The following is a 21,103-nucleotide window of genomic DNA, read 5'->3' as shown; positions in this document are numbered from 1 at the left end:
GGGGATGTGGGACTGGGTAGAGTGCTCTTTCAGCGGGTCGATGCAGACTCGATACAGTTGACTCATGAAGGTCTTCAAAAACTGTAGTTTATCTACAAACGTGCAAAACCTGTGCCTGGCCAGATAATACAGCCCTTTGCACATGTTAAAAATCCACAATAATTGGAAGATCTGTAGACAATGGAGTTTAGTTCAACGAACAGAAATTTTGGTGAAACAGAGTCTTATTCCACGTTCAGTGGGTGACATTTATTCTGAACATGCAGACCAAGCTTCGCACATTCAAGACATAGCACAGGGGGTCTGGCTAAAACGAACAGCAAATCAGGAAACCCATGAAAATACGGGACCCCTGGATCTCCACGGGTCACAGTGTTTGAATTGATCGGCTACTGGCGAGTTAACCGTACACAGGTGTCAATGCAAGTTCATCAAGATAAAAGATAAACTATGGTAACGCGTAGACATTTTTTCCAGAGAGAAAATGTGCACAGAGGTTTACCAGAATGTCAACAGGCTCGGGAAACTTCATTTACACAGCTGGGCTGAAGAAACGGAGGCTGTTCTGAGAGCAGGGAAGGTCAAAGGGAAGATTAAATAATGTTCAACATCTTGAGGGGCTTTTGATTGAGTAAATGAAGAGGAACTGATTCACTGGCAGTAGGGCTGATAACCGGAGTTCACAGATTTAAACTAATTGGCAAAAGAACCAGGAGGGTGAGGAGGAGAACTTTCTTTTCACGGGGCAAATTGTTGTGATGTGCAATGCGCTGCCTGAAAGTGTGATGACAGCCGGGAATTGGTAAAGTACTGAAAAGGAGAAAAACTGGCAGGGTTATGGGGAAAGAGCAGGTTGGAGGCAGGCAGTGAGGGCTGAATGGCTTCTTTCTGTGCTGAATGGTTCCACAAAATAAATACAATGAATACTTAACACTTGAAAATACACAAAGAAGCGGAATATGTTGGTTGTGACCAAAAGAATATTCAACCGTGACTTATCATCAGAAGAGTTGATGTAGGTGAGAGTCAGAGATAAATGGATGATTGAGCAGGTAATTCACCCTGGGGCGAGCATACCAGATAACCTGCTCACCCTCAAGTGTGGAAAGGTTCATGGCTTGGAGAGCACTGAAAAGAGAAGGTTAAAAACCACGGAGGAAGAAACAAGGAGTCGAAAGGCACTAGTGCTTGGGCTAGTGGGGCCCCAGAAGTGTGTCCATATGTTGAGGGGGCCCTGAGTGTGTGATAGATTTGTGAGGGTTCCCCATGAGAATTGATTAGGAACACTGGCCTTTATTGCATGGCGCAAGGAACATAAAAGTAGGATCTTGCTACAACTGTACAGGGCGACACCTGGAGGACTGTGCGCAGCTATGGTCTCCTTACTTCAGGACGAATATAATTGCATTGGACGTAGTTCAGAGGAGTTCCAATAGTCTGATTACTGGAATTAAGGGGTCGTCTTATAAGGAAAGGTGAAAATGAAAATGAAATGAAAATCGCTTATTGTCACAAGTAGGCTTCAATGAAGTTACTGTGAAAAGCCCCTAGTCGGCACATTCCGGCACCTGTTCGGGGAGGCTGTTACGGGAATTGAACCGTGCTGCTGGCCTGCCTTTCAAAGCCAGCGATTTAGCCCTGTGCTAAACAGCCCCTAAACAGGTTAAGCAGGTTGGGCCAATGAGGGGAGATCTGATTGAGATGTACTAAATGTTGAGGGGCCCGGTTAGAGTGGATAGGAAGGGTCTATTTACCCAGCAGAGGTATCAGTGAGTTGGGGCCATAGATTTAAAGTGATTGTTCAAAAAAGATTAGTGGGGAGATGAGAAAAAATATTTTCACCCAGAGGGTTGTAGGGGTCTGGAACTCACTGCCTGAAAAAGGCCGAAACCCTGAACTCATTTAGAAAAGGTGCCTCTATATGCATATGCATCGCAAGTGCCGTAACCCGCTGCGCTATGGGTAATATGCTGGAAAGTAGGCGGGTGGCTTGTTTCTTGGTCAGCGCAGATAAGATGGGCCAAGTGGCTTCTTCCTGTGCCATGTCCTTTCTGTGATTCTATGCTCATTGGAATTTAGAAGAACAAGAGGGAATCTTTTATTGAAACATATAAGATTCTGCAAATTACTGCGGATGCTGGAATCTGAAACAAAAACAGAAAATACTGGACAATCACCGCAGGTCTGTCAGCGTCTGTGGAGAGAGATGGAAGCTAATCTTCCGAATCTGGATGACTCTTTGTCAAAGATACTCTTTGTCAGGGTGGATGATGAAAGGTTCTTGTGGGGGAATCTGGAACTAGGGGGCACAGGTTCAAAATAAGGGAGTCTCCTGATTAAGACAGAGATGAAGCGGAACTTCCTGTCTCAGAGGTTGTGTCTTTGGAATTCTTTACCCCAGAGCAGTGAAGGCCGGGTCATTGAATATATTCAAGGCTAAATTAGGCAGAATTTTGATTGACAAGGGAGTCAAGGGTTATGGGGGTAGGGAGGAAAGTAGAGTTAAGACCACAGTCAGATTAGCCATGATCTAATTGAATGGTGGCGCAGACTCGAGAGGCCAAATTGCCTCCACCTGCTCCTATTTGTTCATGCTCTTATGAGCCCAGGAAGCGAGTATCAATATTTGCAAGAGGACCTTGTAGAAGCATCACTATTTGCAGGTGTGATCCTGCAAGCATGCCAATATTTGTAAGAGGTTGCTGTAAGAACATCAGTATTAATACAGGACCCTGAGAGTACACAAGAGCATGGTCAACATTTGCAGGAATTTGTGGGAAGAGTCAGATTTGCTGCAGGAGCCCATGTTCACACAAAAAATGAAATGAAAATCGCTTATTGTCACAAGTAGGCTTCAAATGAAGTTACTGTGAAAAGCCCCTAGTCGCCACATTCCGGCGCCTGTTCGGAGAGGCTGGTAAGGGAATTGAACCATGCTGCTGGCCTGCCTTGGTCTGCTTTAAAAGTCAGCGATTCAGCCCTGTGCTAATTTGATGAAGACTAAGAGGGGTCTCCAGCAGTACGTTAATATTTCTCTGACAGAAACATTTGTGAAACACTCATTTGTAACTAATGCATCCATATTGTTTTGAAACATTTCGCTTTGGCTTTGCTGGCAACAAAGATGACAGGGAATTAAACAAGTTTCCTACCTGCTTGTAAACGTCAGAGCGAGCGAGGCAGCGAGGTGGGGCATCAGACGAAGGTATTGGGTCTGGTGCTCAATGATTTTTACTTCTTCTTTGTCTTTCGGTCCAAACTGCCTCCGGCTAATTAAAATAAAACAGAGCGAAAGATTAGCAAGATAGCTCATCAAAGTTTGCGTCATAGAACATACAGTGCAGAAGGAGGCCAATCGGCCGATCGAGTCTGCACCGACCCACTTAAGCCCTCACTTCCACCCTATCCCCGTAACCCAATATCCCACCTAACCTTTTTGGACACTAAGGGGCAATTTAGCATTGCCAATTCACCTAACCTGCACGTCTTTGGACTGTGGGAGGAAACCGGAGCACCCGGAGGAAATCCACACAGACACGGGGAGAACGTGCAGACTCCGCACAGACAGTGACCCAGCGAGGAATCGAACCTGGGACCCTGGCGCTGTGAAGCCACTGTGCTAGCCACGTGTGCTATAGCCTGGTGTAGTAGACTGCATTAAAAAAAAGGGCTGCATTTAATGACACCATACATCCTGGCCAGAATGGAGGTCTGGAGCCCCCAGGTTTGCTGATGGTCTGGGATGTGTTACTACATTAAAGTCACCACATCAATACAAGTAGTTGTTGTCGAGAGGATTGGATAACTTCCCTGTAGATCACTGCTGCAAGTGACTGGCCTTAATTTTACGCACATAATCTGTACTGTATAACTATTCTCCACTCACTGCATTTTGCTGGAGAATTAATCCTGCTGTTTTCAGCACTCTGCTGTGGCTCCAGTTATGTGTTTGGAGGCTGTTTTTAAAACCATAAGTGCCTCCAACTCAATGGCTGAAATTGGCTATCAACATTCACTCGGAGGACTATTAACATACAAGACAAGTTAACATGAGAAATTAAAAGGAAAAACAAAGATTGCAAAATTCTGGATAGCTAAATAGATATAGAAAATGTAACAGACCTATTGACATCAGTTAACAAAAGGGGTTTCATATTGTGAACGTGCTCTAGTATATTTTATGAAAAGAATTCCAAACTGTTAACAGCTATACAGTGTGAAGCATAACCTTCGAAGGGAGCAAAGAACCTTTTTCCGTTAAGCAAGAATCTGAAATGGTTTATTTTGTTGAGAGCAAGCTCTCCAGCTTGCTATTCAATATTAATTCGGGAAATACTCATTAACACAATTTTTCACATTCATTCATAGGCCGACATTTATTGCTCATCTGCAACATTGTCCTTGAGAAAATGTTTTTTTGCAGCTTGTGAGGTGTAGGTACACCCACAGTGCTGTTGGTTAGGGAATTCAAGGATTTTGACCCAGCGACAGCGAAGGAACGGCGATACATAGAACATAGAAAATACAGCACAGAACAGGCCCTTCGGCCCACGATGTTGTGCCGAACCTTTGTCCTAGATTAATCATAGATTATCATTGAATTTACAGTGCAGAAGGAGGCCATTCGGCCCTTTGAGTCTGCACCGGCTCTTGGAAAGAGCACCCTACCCAAACTCAACACCTTCACCCAACACCAAGGGCAATTTGGACATTAAGGGCAATTTATCATTGGCCAATTCACCTAACCCGCACATCTTCGGATTGTGGAAGGAAACCGGAGCACCCGGAGGAAACCCACGCAGACACGGGGAGGACGTGCAGACTCCGCACAGACAGTGACCCAAGCCGGAATCGAACCTGGGACCCTGGAGCTGTGAAGCAATGGTGCTATCCACAATGCTACCGTGCTGCCCTTGAGAACAAATAAATCTGCACTATATCATTTAACCGTAATCCATGTACCTATCCAATAGCTGCTTGAAGGTCCCTAATGTTTCCGACTCAACTACTTCCACAGGCAGTGCATTCCATGCCCCCACTACTCTCTGGGTAAAGAACCTACCTCTGATATCCCTCCTATATCTTCCACCTTTCACCTTAAATTTATGTCCCCTTGTAATGGTTTGTTCCACCCGGGGAAAAAGTCTCTGACTGTCTACTCTATCTATTCCCCTGATCATCTTATAAACCTCTATCAAGTCGCCCCTCATCCTTCTCCGTTCTAATGAGAAAAGGCCTAGCACCCTCAACCTTTCCTCGTAAGACCGACTCTCCATTCCAGGCAACATCCTGGTAAATCTTCTTTGCACCTTTTCCAAAGCTTCCACATCCTTCCTAAAATGAGGCGACCAGAACTGTACACAGTACTCCAAATGTGGCCTTACCAACGTTTTGTACAGCTGCATCATCACCTCACGGCTCTTAAATTCAATCCCTCTGTTAATGAACGCGAGCACACCATAGGCCTTCTTCACAGCTCTATCCACTTGAGTGGCAACTTTCAAAGATGTATGAACATAGACCCCAAGATCTCTCTGCTCCTCCACATTGCCAAGAACTCTACCGTTAACCCTGTATTCCGCATTCATATTTGTCCTTCCAAAATGGACAACCTCACACTTTTCAGGGTTAAACTCCATCTGCCACTTCTCAGCCCAGCTCTGCATCCTATCTATGTCTCTTTGCAGCCGACAACAGCCCTCCTTACTATCCACAACTCCACCAATCTTCGTATCGTCTGCAAATTTACTGACCCACCCTTCAACTCCCTCATCCAAGTCATTAATGAAAATCACAAACAGCAGAGGACCCAGAACTGATCCCTGCGGTACGCCACTGGTAACTGGGATCCAGGCTGAATATTTGCCATCCACCACCACTCTCTGACTTCTATCGGTTAGCCAGTTTGTTATCCAACTGGCCAAATTTCCCACTATCCCATGCCTCCTTACTTTCTGCATAAGCCTACCATGGGGAACTTTATCAAATGCCTTACTAAAATCCATGTACACTACATCCACTGCTTTACCTTCATCCACATGCTTGGTCACCTCCTCAAAGAATTCAATAAGATTTGTAAGGCAAGACCTACCCCTCACAAATCCGTGCTGACTATCCCTAATCAAGCAGTGTCTTTCCAGATGCTCAGAAATCCTATCCTTCAGTACCCTTTCCATTACTTTGCCTACCACCGAAGTAAGACTAACTGGCCTGTAATTCCCAGGGTTATCCCTAGTCCCTTTTTTGAACAGGGGCACGACATTCGCCACTCTCCAATCCCCTGGTACCACCCCTGTTGACAGTGAGGACGAAAAGATCATTGCCAACGGCTCTGCAATTTCATCTCTTGCTTCCCATAGAATCCTTGGATATATCCCGTCAGGCCCGGGGGACTTGTCTATCCTCAAGTTTTTCAAAATGCCCAACACATCTTCCTTCCTAACAAGTATTTCCTCGAGCTTACCAATCTGTTTCACACTGTCCTCTCCAACAATATCGCCCCTCTCATTTGTAAATACAGAAGAAAAGTACTCGTTCAAGACCTCTCCTATCTCTTCAGACTCAATACACAATCTCCCGCTACTGTCCTTGATCGGACCTACCCTCGCTCTAGTCATTCTCATATTTCTCACATATGTGTAAAAGGCCTTGGGGTTTTCCTTGATCCTACCCGCCAAAGATTGTTCATGCCGTCTCTTAGCTCTCCTAATCCCTTTCTTCAGTTCCCTCCTGGCTATCTTGTATCCCTCCAATGCCCTGTCTGAACCTTGTTTCCTCAGCCTTACATAAGTCACCTTTTTCCTCTTAACAAGACATTCAACCTCTCTTGTCAACCATGGTTCCCTCACTCGACCATCTCTTCCCTGCCTGACAGGGACATACATATCAAGGACACGTAGCACCTGTTCCTTGAACAAGTTCCACATTTCACTTGTGTCCTTCCCTGCCAGCCTATGTTCCCAACTTATGCACTTCAATTCTTGTCTGACAACATCGTATTTACCCTTCCCCCAATTGTAAACCTTGCCCTGTTGCACGTACCTATCCCTCTCCATTACTAAAGTGAAAGTCACAGAATTGTGGTCACTATCTCCAAAATGCTCCCCCACTAACAAATCTATCACTTGCCCTGGCTCATTACCCAGCACTAAATCCAATATTGCCCCTCCTCTGGTCGGACAATCTACATACTGCGTTAGAAAAGCTTCCTGGACACACTGCACAAACACCACCCCATCCAAACTATTTGATCTAAAGAGTTTCCACTCAATATTTGGGAAGTTAAAGCCGCCCATGACTACTACCCTATGACTTCTGCACCTTTCCAAAATCTGTTTCCCAATCTGTTCCTCCACATCTCTGCTACTATTGGGGGGCCTATAGAGAACTCCTAACAAGGTGACTGCTCCTTTCCTATTTCTGACTTCAACCCATACTACCTCAGAACTGCCTTTCTGCAGCTGTTATACTATCTCTAATTAATAATGCCACCCCCCCACCTCTTTTACCACCCTCCCTAATCTTATTGAAACATCTATAACCAGGGACCTCCAACAACCATTTCTGCCCCTCTTCTATCCACGTTTCCGTGATGGCCCCCACATCGTAGTCCCAAGTACCGATCCATGCCTTAAGTTCACCCACCTTATTCCTGATGCTTCTTGCGTTGAAGTATACACACTTCAACCCCTCTCCGTGCCTGCAAGTACTCTCCTTTGTCAGTGTTCCCTTCCTCACTGCCTCATTGCACGCTTTGGCGTCCTGAATATCGGCTACCTTAGTTGCTGGACTACAAATCCGGTTCCCATTCCCCTGCCAAATTAGTTTAAACCCTCCCGAAGAGTACTAGAAAACCTCCCTCCCAGGATATTGGTGCCCCTCTGGTTCAGATGCAACCCGTCCTGCTTGTACAGGTCCCACCTTCCCCAGAATGCGCTCCAATTAACCAAATACATGAAGCCCTCCCTCCTACACCATTCCTGCAGCCACGTGTTCAACTGCACTCTCTCCCTATTCCTAGCCTCGCTATCACGTGGCACCGGCAACAAACCAGAGATGACAACTCTGTCTGTCCTGGCTTTTAACTTCCAGCCTAACTCCCTAAACTTGTTTATTACCTCCACACCCCTTTTCCTACCTATATCGTTGGTACCAATGTGCACCACGACTTCTGGCTGCTCACCCTCCCCCTTAAGGATCCTGAAGACACGATCCGAGACATCCCTGGCCCTGGCACCCGGGAGGCAACATACCTTCCGGGAGTCTCGCTCGCGACCACAGAATCTCCTATCTATTCCCCTAACCATTAAATCTCCTACAACTATTGCTTTTCTATTCTCCCCCCTTCCCTTCTGAGCCCCAGAGCCAGACTCAGTGCCAGAGACCTGGCCGCTAGGGCCTTCCCCCGGTAGGTCATCCCCCCCCCCCCTCAACAGTATCCAAAACGGTATACTTGTTTTGAAGGGGAACGGCCACGAGGGATCCCTGCACTTTCTGTCTGTTTGTTTTTTTCCCCCTGACTGTAACCCAGCTATTCTTGTCCTGTACCTTGGGTGTGGTTACCTCCTTGTAACTCTTCCCAATCACCCCCTCTGCCTCCCGGATGATCCAAAGTTCATCCAGCTTCAGCTCCAGTTCCCTAACACGGTCTTTGAGGAGCAGAAGTTGGGTGCACTTCCCGCAGGTATAGTCAGTGGGGACACCGGTGGTATCCCTCACCACCCACATTCTACAGGAGGAGCATGTAACTGGCCTAGCCTCCATCCCCTCTTACCTGACAGAATATAGCTGCCCTGTGGACTAACTAGATCTCCGCCCTCCGACCCTGCTCCCAGTCAGCTACACTTTCTGTAAACTCCTGGCTCTCTTTGCACTCTTTGCGGAAATGTCGGAAACAAAATGAAAGGAGCACCTTACTCCCTCCTCACCTTACTCCCTCGATCACCAAACTCTCACTATCGCACTCAAATGCACCAAATTCAGCACTCCCTCAGTCACCAAACTCTCACTCTAGCACTCAAATGCACCAAATTCAGCACTCAGTGCAAACAAAGTCTGCACTGTAGGGGATCACTTTTATACTGTGAATCTAGCCTCTGAAAACTGGCCTAATCCAATTAACTAATTAACAAGCTCCAGCTGCAAGTGCCTACAAGTAGAAGCCTGGTTAAAGCTTATTGAAAATTCACCTTCTTCTAAACCAAACAGCAACTTTTAAGTTAATTAACTAAATAAAAGAAAGACTAAACTTTAGATAAAAATGAAGCCTTATACTCCCTCGGTCACCAAACTCTCACTATCGCACTCATATGCACCAAATTCAGCACTCAGTGCAAACTGTTCCAAGTCAGGATGGTGTGTGGCTTAGAGAGGATCCTCCAAGCGGTGGTTTTGGCAAGTGACTGTGTTTGGGGGTACGGCAGAAGAAACATTGGCGATTTATGTTGGCTGAGATGATTGGCCTCCGGCAACCACAATCTTCTTCCCTTGTACTCGGTAAGATGCCGTGTTGATGTAGAAGCAACAAACTACTTAAATCAAATTAAAGAACCTGCATTCGCAGAGCGCCCTTCATGTCCTAAGCCATCTTGAATTGCTTGACAATTAATGGACCACTTCTGAGGTCAACTATTGTGAGGCAAACAAACATGGTGGTCAATTTGTACATAGCAGGAACTCCACGTACAAAATGTGACACATGTTCTGTGTTCTAATGAGACAGATGCTCTATTTTCTGTTGGTTGAGGAAAGAACATTAGCCAAGTTACCTGGGGAACAATCTGCTCCTGAAAAAGTGCCACTGGACATTTTACATCCAACCGAGTTGGCATAACAAGTTTGAAGCGCCAACCAAACCAATGCACTTCCAGCAATGGAGTTAATACCGTGTTGAAATGATTACGGTAATGACGTGTAGAAGAGCAGTCGCACACGAGGTGGCTCCCGCCAGAGAACTTTTAATTAAGCTCTTTTCGCCCGATTTTTGGAGGAGGTTTCAGCTGGAGTTTGGTTAGATCGATGGGTTAACATTCCCACGCCAAAGGGATGCCCAATAAATACAAGTCTGGGCAGCAGAAAAATAAGGAGACATCGTCGATCTCGGAAGCCTCGAGAGCTCTCTCTGTGAGGAAAATAGCGGAGGCTCCTGCAGCATCGGTGGCAACTTCATGGACCGCTGAGATGCTGACAGGTATCCTAATGGGGGGACTTCAGAGAATACGGCGGAAGGTCTCGGGGGACCTTGAAAGAACGATCACAGGGATGATGTCCTCTGATGGCAAAAGTGGATGAAGTGGTAAAGGTGCAGGGAGTGGAGCTAAAAGGTGACACTTTCAAGGCAAAGTGACCAGATCACCTCTCTGGAAGTGGAGATGTTGCAGGTGACAACTAGGCATTGAGACCCATGGTGGACGATTTGGGAAATCGCTCCTGAAGACAGAACGTGATTGTGGTTGGGTTGCCGGAGGGCTTGGTGGGTCTAAGTCTGACAAAGTTTATATCGTAGCAGTTTTGGGTGATGGTTGTGAAAGGAAATTGGTGTCCCCTCCAGAGTTCGATTGGACCCACAGGTCTTTGAAACCCCGCATTGGTGACCCATCGTGTTCGATCATCGTGCGCTTTCACAGATTTCAATACAAAGAAAGAGTTCTGCGGTGGGCAAAAGATCATCGGGACTCCAGATAGGAGGGCCACGTTGTGAGGATATATCAAGATGTTGGAGCGGAACTGGTCAGGAGGCATGCAGCATTCAAACCAGGCCAAGATTGTGTTGTATCAGAGCGCTGTTCTATCTGGCGTAGTTTACTCTGCGCACCTCTGAGTGAGTTATCAAGCAAAAGTCCTACTTTGAAACTCCGGAAGAGGCAGAGGGGTTTGTGCAGAAATCTGGGCTGAGATCGTGATAACTGTGAATTATATTGGTTGGGAGAGTCTGGGGGTGGGAGTGTGAATTTTAGTGTTTTGGTGGAATGTGTTTTGGGCATTTAGGAGCGTCATAGCTGGATTTTTACTGTAGTTTTTCAAAAAATATAAATTTCGAGTACCCAATTCATTTTTCCAATTAAGGGGCAATTTAGCATTGTCAATCCACCTACACTGCACATCTTTGGGTTGTGGGGGCGAAACCCACACAAACATGGGGAGAATGTGCAAACTCCACACGGACAGTGACCCAGAGCCGGGATCGAACCTGGGACCTCGGCGCCATGAAGCTGCAGTGCTACCACTGCGCCACCGCACTGACCCTTACTGTAGGTTTTGTGGGATGGGTGTTGTTTAAAAAAAATTCATTTATGAGATGTGGGCGTCGCTGGTTAGGCCAGCATTTGTTGCCCAACCCTAGTTGCTTTTAAGAAGGTGGTGGTGGAGTTGCCTTCTTGAACCACTGCACTTCCTGGGGTATAGGCATACCCACTGTGCTGTTAGGGAGGGAATTGCTGGATTTTGACCCAGCGACAGTGAAGGAACGACAATATATTTCGAAGTTGGCGTTGGGAGTGAACTGGAGGGGAATTTCCAGGTGGTAGGGTTCCCAGGTACTTGCTGCTCTTGTCCTTCTAGATGGTAGTGGTCGTGGGTTTGGAAGCTACTGTCTAAGGAACCTTGGCGAGTTCCTGCAGTGCATCTTGTAGATCAGTGTTCTTCAAAGTCAGGGGCGCGTCTCGCGGGTGGGTCGTGGGCGGGTGTCGGGAGGGTCGCCGAGCCGTTGTCCGCAGTGCTCCCGATCGCGCAAATGCCCGCGCAGCAGCCGGCTTTTCATAACGCCTGCTGCAAGCGGCCGCGAACATGTTAAAAAAAAATTCGGCCGCATTGCGCATGCGCGCGCGATGAACGGGCCCCGATAATCGGGCACTCATGCGCAGTGCGGCTGCTATTTTTTTAAACAGTTGCAGCTTTTTGTTTTACAAGTTCTGTAGTGGTTTTTATTCATTTATTCAATTCATTTTATTTTTTTTACAAGTTCGGGGGTGTTTTGTTCATTTTTAAAATTTATTTTATTCTTTTTTTTTACAAATTCGGAGGGGTTTTATTCATTTTTTTCCCTCATTTTTTTAAAAAACAAGTTCAGGGGGGAGGGTTTATTCGATAAAATATTACAGAAAAAAAATTCAGAACTTTGGACAGATGGTGACTCCATACTTTCTGACACCAGAAGGCTTCACTTTCATCCAACAGGTTCCATTGGAGGAGAGCGTACGAGGGCCAAAGGGACCCAAAACCATTTCCTCCATTTTTGTCAGCAGCAAACAAGGTAAGAGAAAATAGTGGGTCGCGCAGGTCGGCCGGCGCGGGTCGCGAAGGTCAGCCGGAGTGGGTCGCAAAGGTCAGCCTGCATGGGTCCCGAAGGTTGGCCAGTTGGTAAAAATGGGTCCCCGAAAAAAAAGTTTGAAGAACACTGTTGGAGATGGTACACACGGCTGCCACTGTTCATCAGTGGTGGAGGGTTTGAATGTTTGTCGGAAGGGTAGCAATCAAGCGGGCTGCTTTGTCCTGTAAGGTGTCAAGCTTCATGAGTGTTGTTGGAGTTGCACTCATCCTGGCAAGTGGAGTGTATTCTATTACATCCCTGACTTATGCCTTGTAGATGGTGGACAGGCTTTGGAGGTCAGGAGATTAATTACTTGCCTAGCCTTTGACCTGCTCTGGTAGCCACAGTATTAATATGGCTAGTCCAGTTCAGTTTCTGATCAATGGTAACCCGGTTGTTCTCTTCAAGGAGATGGCCATTGTTTGGCACTTGTGTGGTGCGAATGTAACTTGCCACTTGAAGCCTGGATATTGTCCAGGTCTTGCTGCATTTAGACATGGACTGCTTCATTATCTGAGGAGTCACGAATGGTACTGAACATTGTGCAGTCATCTGCGAACAACCCCATTTATGACCTTATTATGGAACGGAGGTCATTGATGAAGCAGCTGAAGATGGTTGGGCCTAGGACACTAAACTGAGGAACTCCTGCAGTGATGTCCTGGAGCTGAGATGATTGACCTCCAACCACGACAATCATCTCCCTTTATGCCAGGTATGCCGCCAACCAGCGGAGAGTTTCCCCCCTGATTCCCATTGACTCCAGTTTAGCTAGGGCTCCTTGATGCCATACTTGGCTATACTTGATGTCAAGGGCAGTCACTCTCACCTCACCTCTGGCATTCAGCTCTATTGTCCATGTGTGAACCAAGGCTCTAATGAGGTCAGGAGCTGAGTGACCCTGTCAGAACCCAAACTGAGCGTCTGTGAGCAGGTTATTGCTGAGTAAAAGCTGCGTGACAGCACTGTTGATGACTCCTTCCATCACTTTGCTGATGATGGAGCATAGACTGATAGGGCAGTAATTGGCTGGGTTTGTCCTGTTTCTTGTGTACAGGACTCACTGGGCAATTTTCCACATTGCCGGATAGATGCCAGTGTTGTAGCTGTACTGGAATAGCTTGTTGTTCAGGTTTCTTTTTTCCTTTCTTTTTTTCCCCTGGAACAATAGCAGGGAGGCAGTGGTGTTATGGTACTGTCACTGGACTAGTAATCCAGAGACCCAGGGTAATAATGCTCTGGGGACCAGGGTCTAAATGCCACCATGGCAAATGGCAACATTTGAATTTAATAAAAATCTGGAATTAAAAGTCTAATGATGACCATTAAACCATTGTCGATTATCGTAAAAACCCATCTGGTTTATTAATGTCTTCTAGGGCAGGAAATCTGTCGCCCTTACCTGGTCTGGCCTACATGTGACTCCAGATCCAAGGCAATGTGGTTGACTCTTAAATGCCCTCAGGGATGGGTAATAAAATACCAGCCAGCGACACCCACATCCCACGAACAAATAAAAAAAATTTGTAAAAACAAAAAAGTTGTTTTTGAGCAGGGTGGCTGGTTGGTATAATGGGTTTTTTGTTGTTATGCCTGTGGAGACTTTTACATCCAAATGAGAAGGATTTTTCTTTTTCCCCCCCAGGTACATCAGGTCTACTCTCGGACCGAATTCTTTGTGGTGGGCAGGTCCCTGCTTCCGCGGATGGTTGGGGTATTCAGGAATAGTGATTTTGGATTGAGCTCTGCGTTTTGTGGATTTGGTGGTGGAGTCGGGACTCGCTCTGCGCCCCCTCCTCGGAGGTTATTGGCGGATAAGGAATTCTGTGAGAGGGTTCCCTCCGCCTTTGAATCATAGAATCATAGAATTTACAGTGCAGAAGGGGAGTACATTAATTTTAATAGGAGTGAGGAGATTTTGTTGTGGGAGGCTTTGAAGGCAGTCATGGGGGCGAGAGGAGGGGGGGGAGAGAATCGCTTATAGGGCATACAAAGAGAAGGGTGAAAGGGGGTAGAGGCAGAGGTTGGTGGATACCATCCTGCACGTGGATCGCCAATATCCCCTTGCCTCGACGTCAGAGCTGTTGGCAAGCAGAAAGAAACTGCAGTTGGAATTTGGGCTGCTTTCGATGGACAGGGCAGTGTGCCAGTTACGACGCTCGAGGGAAGCTTTTAATGAGCGTGGGGAGAAGGCCAGTTGTCTGTCAGCACACCAGCTGAGACGGCTTCTCGGGAAATAGTGCAGGCAAAGGACTCAAGTGGCAGGTTGGTCTCCACCCCAGCTAAGGTCAGTGATGTTTTCGAATCTTCCTGTCGTTGCCTTCAGAAGTCAGAGCCCCCCCGAGGATGAGTTGTCTATGTCGGAGTTCTTTTGGATGGTTTATCCCGGATGTAGAATGAGAGAGGAGAGAGACAGTTCCCGCTGACCGTGGAGGAGGTCATGAAATACATGGGTAAAGCACCGGGTCTGGATGGATTTCCGATCTGATTTCATAAGACATTTGCGGGTCAGCTGATCCCATTGTTGTTCGAGATGTTTAACAACTCCACGTCTAGGGAGATGTTGCCGGCCACATTGACGCAGGTGTCGATCTCTCTGATTTTAAAGAATGATGAGGATCCGGATAGAGGGCGGGATTCTCCGACCCCCCCACCGGGTCGGAGAATCGCCGGGGGTTGGTGTGAATCCCGCCCCCCCGCCGGTTGCCGAATTCTCCGGCACCGGATATTCGGCGGGGGCGGGAATCGCGCCGCGCCGGTTGGCGGCCCCCCCCCCCCCGCGATTCTCCGGCCCGGACGGGCCGAAGTCCCGCTGCTAGAATACCTGTCCCGTCGGCGTGGATTAAACCACCTCTCTTACCGGCGGGACAAGGCGGCGCGGGCGGGCTCCGGGGTCCTGGGGGAGTGCGCGGGGCGATCTGGCCCAGGGGGGTGCCACCACGGTGGCCCGGCCCGCGATCGGGGCCCACCGATCCGTGGGCGGGCCTGTGCTGGGGTAGCACTCTTTTCCTTCCGCCTTCGCCACGGTCTCCACCATGGCGGAGGCGGAAGAGACCCCCTCCACTGCGCATGCGCGGGGATGCCGTGAGCGGCCGCTGACGCTCCCGCGCATGCGCCGCCCGGCAATGTCATTTCCGCGCCAGCTGGCGGGGCACCAAAGGCCTTTCCCGCCAGCTGGCGGGGCGGAAATCAGTCCGGCGCGGGCCTAGCCCCTCAAGGTTAGGGCTCGGCCGCTCAAGGGGCGGAGGATTCCGCACCTTTGGGGCGGCGCGATGCCGGTCTGATTCGCGCCATTTTTGGCATCGGGCAGCGGACATCGCGCCGATTGCGGAGAATCCCGCCCAGAGTGTGGGTCGTGTCGCCCTATTTCATTATTGAATGCGGATGCAAAGTTGCTGCCTAAGGTTTTGGTAATGCGCTTGGAGCCATGCCTTCCACGGGAAGAACAGACTGGGTTAGTCAAGGGCAGGCAGCTGCCAGCCAATATGCGGCGAATGCTTAATATTATTCTGTCTCCCTCTTCAGCCCCTGAGCCAGAGGTAAGTATTTCATTGGTTGCTGAAAAGGCGTTTGATAGGTTGGAGTGGGGGTATCTATTCGAGATCCTGGGAAGGTTTGGACATAAATTTATATCTTGGATCTAGCTTCTAGATAGAGCCCTGAATGCCTTGAGCTTGAAGTAGGCATGAGGCATGGCAGCACGGTGGCACAGTGGGTACGTAGCACAGCTGCCTCACGGCGCCGAGGTCCCAGGTTTGATCCCAGCTCTGGGTCACTGTCCGTGTGGAGTTTGCACATTCTCCCCATGTTTGCGTGGGTTTCACCCACACAACCCAAAGATGTGCAGGGTAGGTGGATTGGCCACGCTAAATTGCCCCTTAATTGGAAAAAATAAATTGGGTACTCTAAATTTTAAACAAAATAGGCACGAGGCAGGTGTGTCCATTGTCTCTGCTATTGTTTGCCTTGGCCATCGCATTGATGTCATCTATGAGGTGGAAGGGGAAAGAGAAGGGCCAGAGGGAGCACAGTGTGTCTGATCATGGATGATTTATTGTTGTATATGACGGATCCTGTCTCTAGTGTAGAGGAGATAATGAAGCTGCTTAGGAGTTTTGGCTCCTTCTTGGGATATAAATTGAACCTGGGCAAAAGTGAATGCTTTCCGGTGAATCTCCCAGGGAGCGGAGCCGACCTGGGGAGGTTGACCTTTCGCCTGACCAGGACCAGCTTCCGGTATCTGGGAATCTGGGTGGCCCATGATTGGGCCTCACTCCATAAACTAAATTTTGGGGGTCTGGTAAATGGGGTCAAGTCAGACTTGAAGAAGTGGGATCACCCCCCTCTGTCCCTGGTGGCAGGGTCCAGTCGGTAAGGATGAATATTCTCCCAGCGTTTCTATTTTCGCTTCAGTGTCCTCTAGTTTTCCTTCCCACATCTTTCTTTGTGACAGTCCAAAAGATGTATCTTCTTTTATTTGGGCGGGTAAGACCACATGGATTCGCAGAGGGAAAGGCAATCAGGGGGGTGGGGGGGCTAGCGTTGCCCAATCTGTTATTTTATTACTAGGTGGCAAATATTGAGAAGGTGCGGGGATTTCCTCCTTCCCCTTGGCACCCTCACCCTCATTGATGGATGGCCCCCTTCCGACAATTGAGCTGCGGCAAGGGAAGATATCGGACGTTTATAGTCGGCTTGTGTCGATGGAGCAAGTTCTATTGAATTGGGTTAAAAGGAAGTGCGAGAGGGAGCTGGGTCTGGCTTTTGATGCGGGGGGGGGTTTAAGTGAAGCTCTACACAGAGTCAACTCCACCTCCTCATGCACTAAACTCAGCTTGATTCAGTTCAAGGTGGTGCATAGGTCAAATCTGACCAGGGCACGGATGGGTCTTTTTTCCCCGGAGGCAGAGGATAGGTGCAAGCATTGTTCACGAGGTCCAGGGAATCACGTGCATATATTCTGGTCTTGCCCTAAACTGGTAAGCTTTTGAGTCTCCTTCTTCAGCACCATGTCAGGAATTCTTGGGATTGAGATGGAGCATTGCCCTTTGGTGTCTATCTTTGGGGCCTCGGACTCGTTAAGAGCTACGGAAGGCGGATGCTGCGACGTTCACTTCGCTGATAGCCCGAAGGTGGGTGGAGGACTCCAGCTTCGCCCAGTGCATTGTCGTGGTTAAGTAACCTTATGGAGCTTTTGCACATAGAAAGATCAAGTATATCATGAGGGGTATGGCACAAGGGTTCTATTCGAGGTGGCAGCCTTTTATTTCCTATATCAGGGAGTCAGTCACCGTCAGATGTTAGAGGAGGGGGTTTTCGGGATTTGCTTTGGGTTTTGTCTTGGTAGTTTTTCTTTGTGGGTGGGAGGGGGCGGTGATTTGAGTCTAAAATTGTAATTGTACTATTTGCGTAAAATGTTTTTTACAGCGTTACATTGAAAAATCTTTCTTAATAAAAATGTATGTTTTTTTATGTGCTCAGGTCCAATGTGGTGTTCAGATCCATGGGGCGTAATTCTCCCATCGAGAGACTAAGTCCCGCGCCGGAGTGAAAGCCGGAGTGTTTCACTCCGGCGTCGGGGGCCGGTCCCAGCCCCCTATTCTCCCGCCCCCGGTGGGCTGGTAGGAGCGTTGTGTCATTTACGTGGCCGGCGCCGCGTAAATGACGTCAACCAAGCATGCGCGGGTTGGCCGGCGCTAACCTGCGCATGCGCGGTTGCCGTCCTCCCCGAGGCCACCCCGCAAGAAGATGTCGGACGGATCTTGCGGGGCGGCGGAGGAAAGGAGGTCCTCCTTCAGAGAGGCCGGCCCGCCGATCAGTGGGCACCGAACGTGGGCCAGACCCCTTTTGAGGCTGCCCCCGGTGCAGGAATCCCCCCCCCCAGCGTTCCCATGCTGTTCCCGCCGGCAGCGACCAGGTGTGGATGGCGTCGGCGGGAAGCCGTTGTGTTGGGCAGGCCGCTCGGCCCATCCGGGACGGCGAATCGCCGCTCGCCCGTTACAAACGATGAGCGCCGATTCTCCCAGCGGTCAGCCATGATTCTCGCCGCGCCGTTTTGGGGGGGGGGGGGGAGAGAATCGTGCGCGGGTGCCGGGGTGGCGCGGCGCCCCAGCGATTCTCCCACCCGGCGTGGGGGGGGGGAGAATTCCGCCCATGACCTTTAAGTTCACAAACTTTGTTGCTTGACAAATAAGACCATTATTGACTGATGTGCTTCTTAAAACCTTTTTCACAAAAGGAAACATTTGCGGATCCATGAGGTCAAAAGCAAAACAGTGGGATGAACTAACTCTCCTTCTGCCCTATATGATTGTAAAAGAAGATCTACAGGAGGGTTTGTAGGGTTAATCACAAACTCTACAAACATTGCATCTCAGAACTGCTCATATTACAGACCAAGATAAAAGCAAATTGCGGCAGATGTTGGATTCTGAAACAAATGTTCCTGGTTCAATTAAAAATATTGTTCTGTTTTGAGGTTTGAAGAAAGTGTTAATAATTCCTCTCACTCTTTTCTGAAGGTTGCAGACAAATGCTGGAGTACTTCCAGAGTTCTGGTGTACTCCCAAACACCCAATGTTGGTGGGCTGGCTCACCACAAATGAGCTGGGCCTTACCCTCACATTTTACAGCAACAGTCATTTGAAAAAGTAATCAGGGGTGTGAAGCGTGCCTGATTTTTTTTTCCCCTTTCTCTTGGTGCTGTAATTAACTGTAGCCTCTCCGGCTGAGATTAGCGAAGCGAGTGAGGGTTGAGGATGTGAGACATGGGCTTTCCTGAACATTGTGGCTCAGACGATCCGTGGACAACTCGCAAAGCTTTCTTCAGCAGCAGCTCCTTCACAATCTAGGGCAGAAGGTGCATGTGCACATATCACAGAAAAATACAGTGCAGAAAAGGCCCTTCGACCCATCGGGTCTGCACCGCCGCACGAAAGGCACCTGGGGCGTCATTCTCCGACCCCCCAGAGGGTCGGAGAATGGCCGTTGGCCGCCGTGAATCCCGCCCCCGCCGAAGTCTCCGAAGGGAGAAAAGTCGGCGGGGCGTTAATGGCGCCGCTGCCGCGGAGAATGTCACGGGTCTGCGCAAGGCAGCCGATTTTCGGCCTGCCGATATTCTCCCTTCCGGATGGGCCGAAGTCCCGTCGACGTGATGACCGTTCACGTCGACGTGAATCAAACCTCCTTTTCATCGGCGTGACCCGGTGCTCCAGGCTCACGCCGACCAGCGTGGAGGTGAGTGACGGCCTGGGGGGTTGGCTCTGGGCAGGAAATGGCGTGGCCGCAGTCTGATTACGTGAGGAGAGGTGTGTCTCGGGTTGTGTGTGTGTGTGTGCGGCGGGGGGGGTGGTTAGAGTAGGCTGGGCTCCGGGGAAGTGCCGGGAGGGGGTGCGTGCCGGGGTGGAGGTTGGGGGGGGTGCGTGCCGGGGTGGAGGTTGGGGGTTGGGGGGGGTCGGTGCTGAGGTGGAGGTTGGGGGGGGGTCCGTGCCGGGGTGGAGGTTGGGGAATCCGTGCCGTGCCGGGGTGGAGGTTGGGGGGGGGTCCGTGCCGGGGTGGAGGTTGGGGGTTGGGGGGGGTCCGTGCTGGGGTGGAGGTTGGGGGGGGTCCGTGCCGGGGTGGAGGTTGAGGGGGGGGGGTCCGTGCTGGGGTGGAGGTTGGGGGGCGGTCCGTGCTGGGGTGGAGGTTGGGGGTTGGGGGGGGGTCCGTGCTGGGGTGGAGGTTGGGGGGGTCCGTGCTGGGGTGGAGGTTGGGGGGGGGGTCCGTGCTGGGGTGGAGGTTGGGGGTTGGGGGAAGTCCGTGCTGGGGTGGAGGTTGGGGGGGGGGTCCGTGCTGGGGTGGAGGTTGGGGGGGTCCGTGCCGGGGTGGAGGTTGTGGGGGGGTCCGTGCTGGGGTGGAGGTTGGGTCCGTGCTGGGGTGGAGGTTGGGGGGGGTCCGTGCTGGGGTGGAGGTTGGGGGGGGTCCGTGCTGGGGTGGAGGTTGGGGGTTGGGGGGGGGTCCGTGCTGGGATGGAGGTTGGGGGGGTCCGTGCCGGGGTGGAGGTTGGGGGTTGGGGGAGGTCCGTGCTGGGGTGGAGGTTGGGGGGGGGGTCCGTGCCGGGGTGGAGGTTGGGGGTTGGGGGGGGTCCGTGCTGGGGTGGAGGTTGGGGGGGGGTCCGTGCTGGGGTGGAGGTTGGGGGGGGGGTCCGTGCTGGGGTGGATGTTGGGGGGGGTCCGTGCCGTGCCGGGGTGGAGGTTGGGGGGGGGGGTCCGTGCCGGGGTGGAGGTTGGGGGGGGGTCCGTGCTGGGGTGGAGGTTGGGGGGGGTCCGTGCTGGGGTGGAGGCTGGGGGGGGTCCGTGCTGGGGTGGAGGTTGGGGGGGGTCCATGCTGGGGTGGAGGTTGGGGGGGGGGTCCATGCCGGGGTGGAGGTTGGGGGGGGTCCGTGCTGGGGTGGAGGTTGGGGGGGGTCCGTGCTGGGGTGGAGGTTGGGGGGGGTCCGTGCCGGGGTGGAGGTTGGGGGGGGGGGTCCGTGCTGGGGTGGAGGTGGGGGGGGGTCCGTGCTGGGGTGGAGGTTGGGGGTTGGGGGGGGGTCCGTGCTGGGGTGGAGGTTGGGGGGGGTCCGTGCCGGGGTGGAGTTTGGGGGTTGGGGGGGGTCAGTGCTGGGGTGGAGGTTGGGGGGTGTCCGTGCCGGGGTGGAGGTTGGGTGGGGGTCCGTGCCGGGGTGGAGGTTGGGGGTTGGGGGGGGGTCCGTGCTGGGGTGGAGGTTGGGGGGGGTCCGTGCCTAGGAGGGGGATGGGAGGGCAAGTGAGTTGGTCCACC

General features: G+C 50.6%; 1 protein-coding gene across 1 annotated transcript in view; it reads right to left on the bottom strand.

Annotated features, from left to right (window-relative positions):
- acoxl (acyl-CoA oxidase-like) overlaps positions 1–21,103 on the bottom strand; it is a 667,710-nt gene that overhangs the window by 389,930 nt on the left and 256,677 nt on the right. The window contains exon 11 of the mRNA XM_072500077.1: positions 3,153–3,269. Coding sequence (XP_072356178.1) covers positions 3,153–3,269 — 117 coding nt within the window. The remainder of the gene's footprint in view (positions 1–3,152; positions 3,270–21,103) is intronic.

The sequence above is a fragment of the Scyliorhinus torazame genome, chromosome 4 (genome assembly GCF_047496885.1).
Source record: "Scyliorhinus torazame isolate Kashiwa2021f chromosome 4, sScyTor2.1, whole genome shotgun sequence".
NCBI classification, from domain to species: domain Eukaryota; kingdom Metazoa; phylum Chordata; class Chondrichthyes; order Carcharhiniformes; family Scyliorhinidae; genus Scyliorhinus; species Scyliorhinus torazame.
The sequence above is the reverse complement of the archived record's forward strand: the minus strand, read 5'-3'. Positions and strand labels throughout refer to the sequence as shown.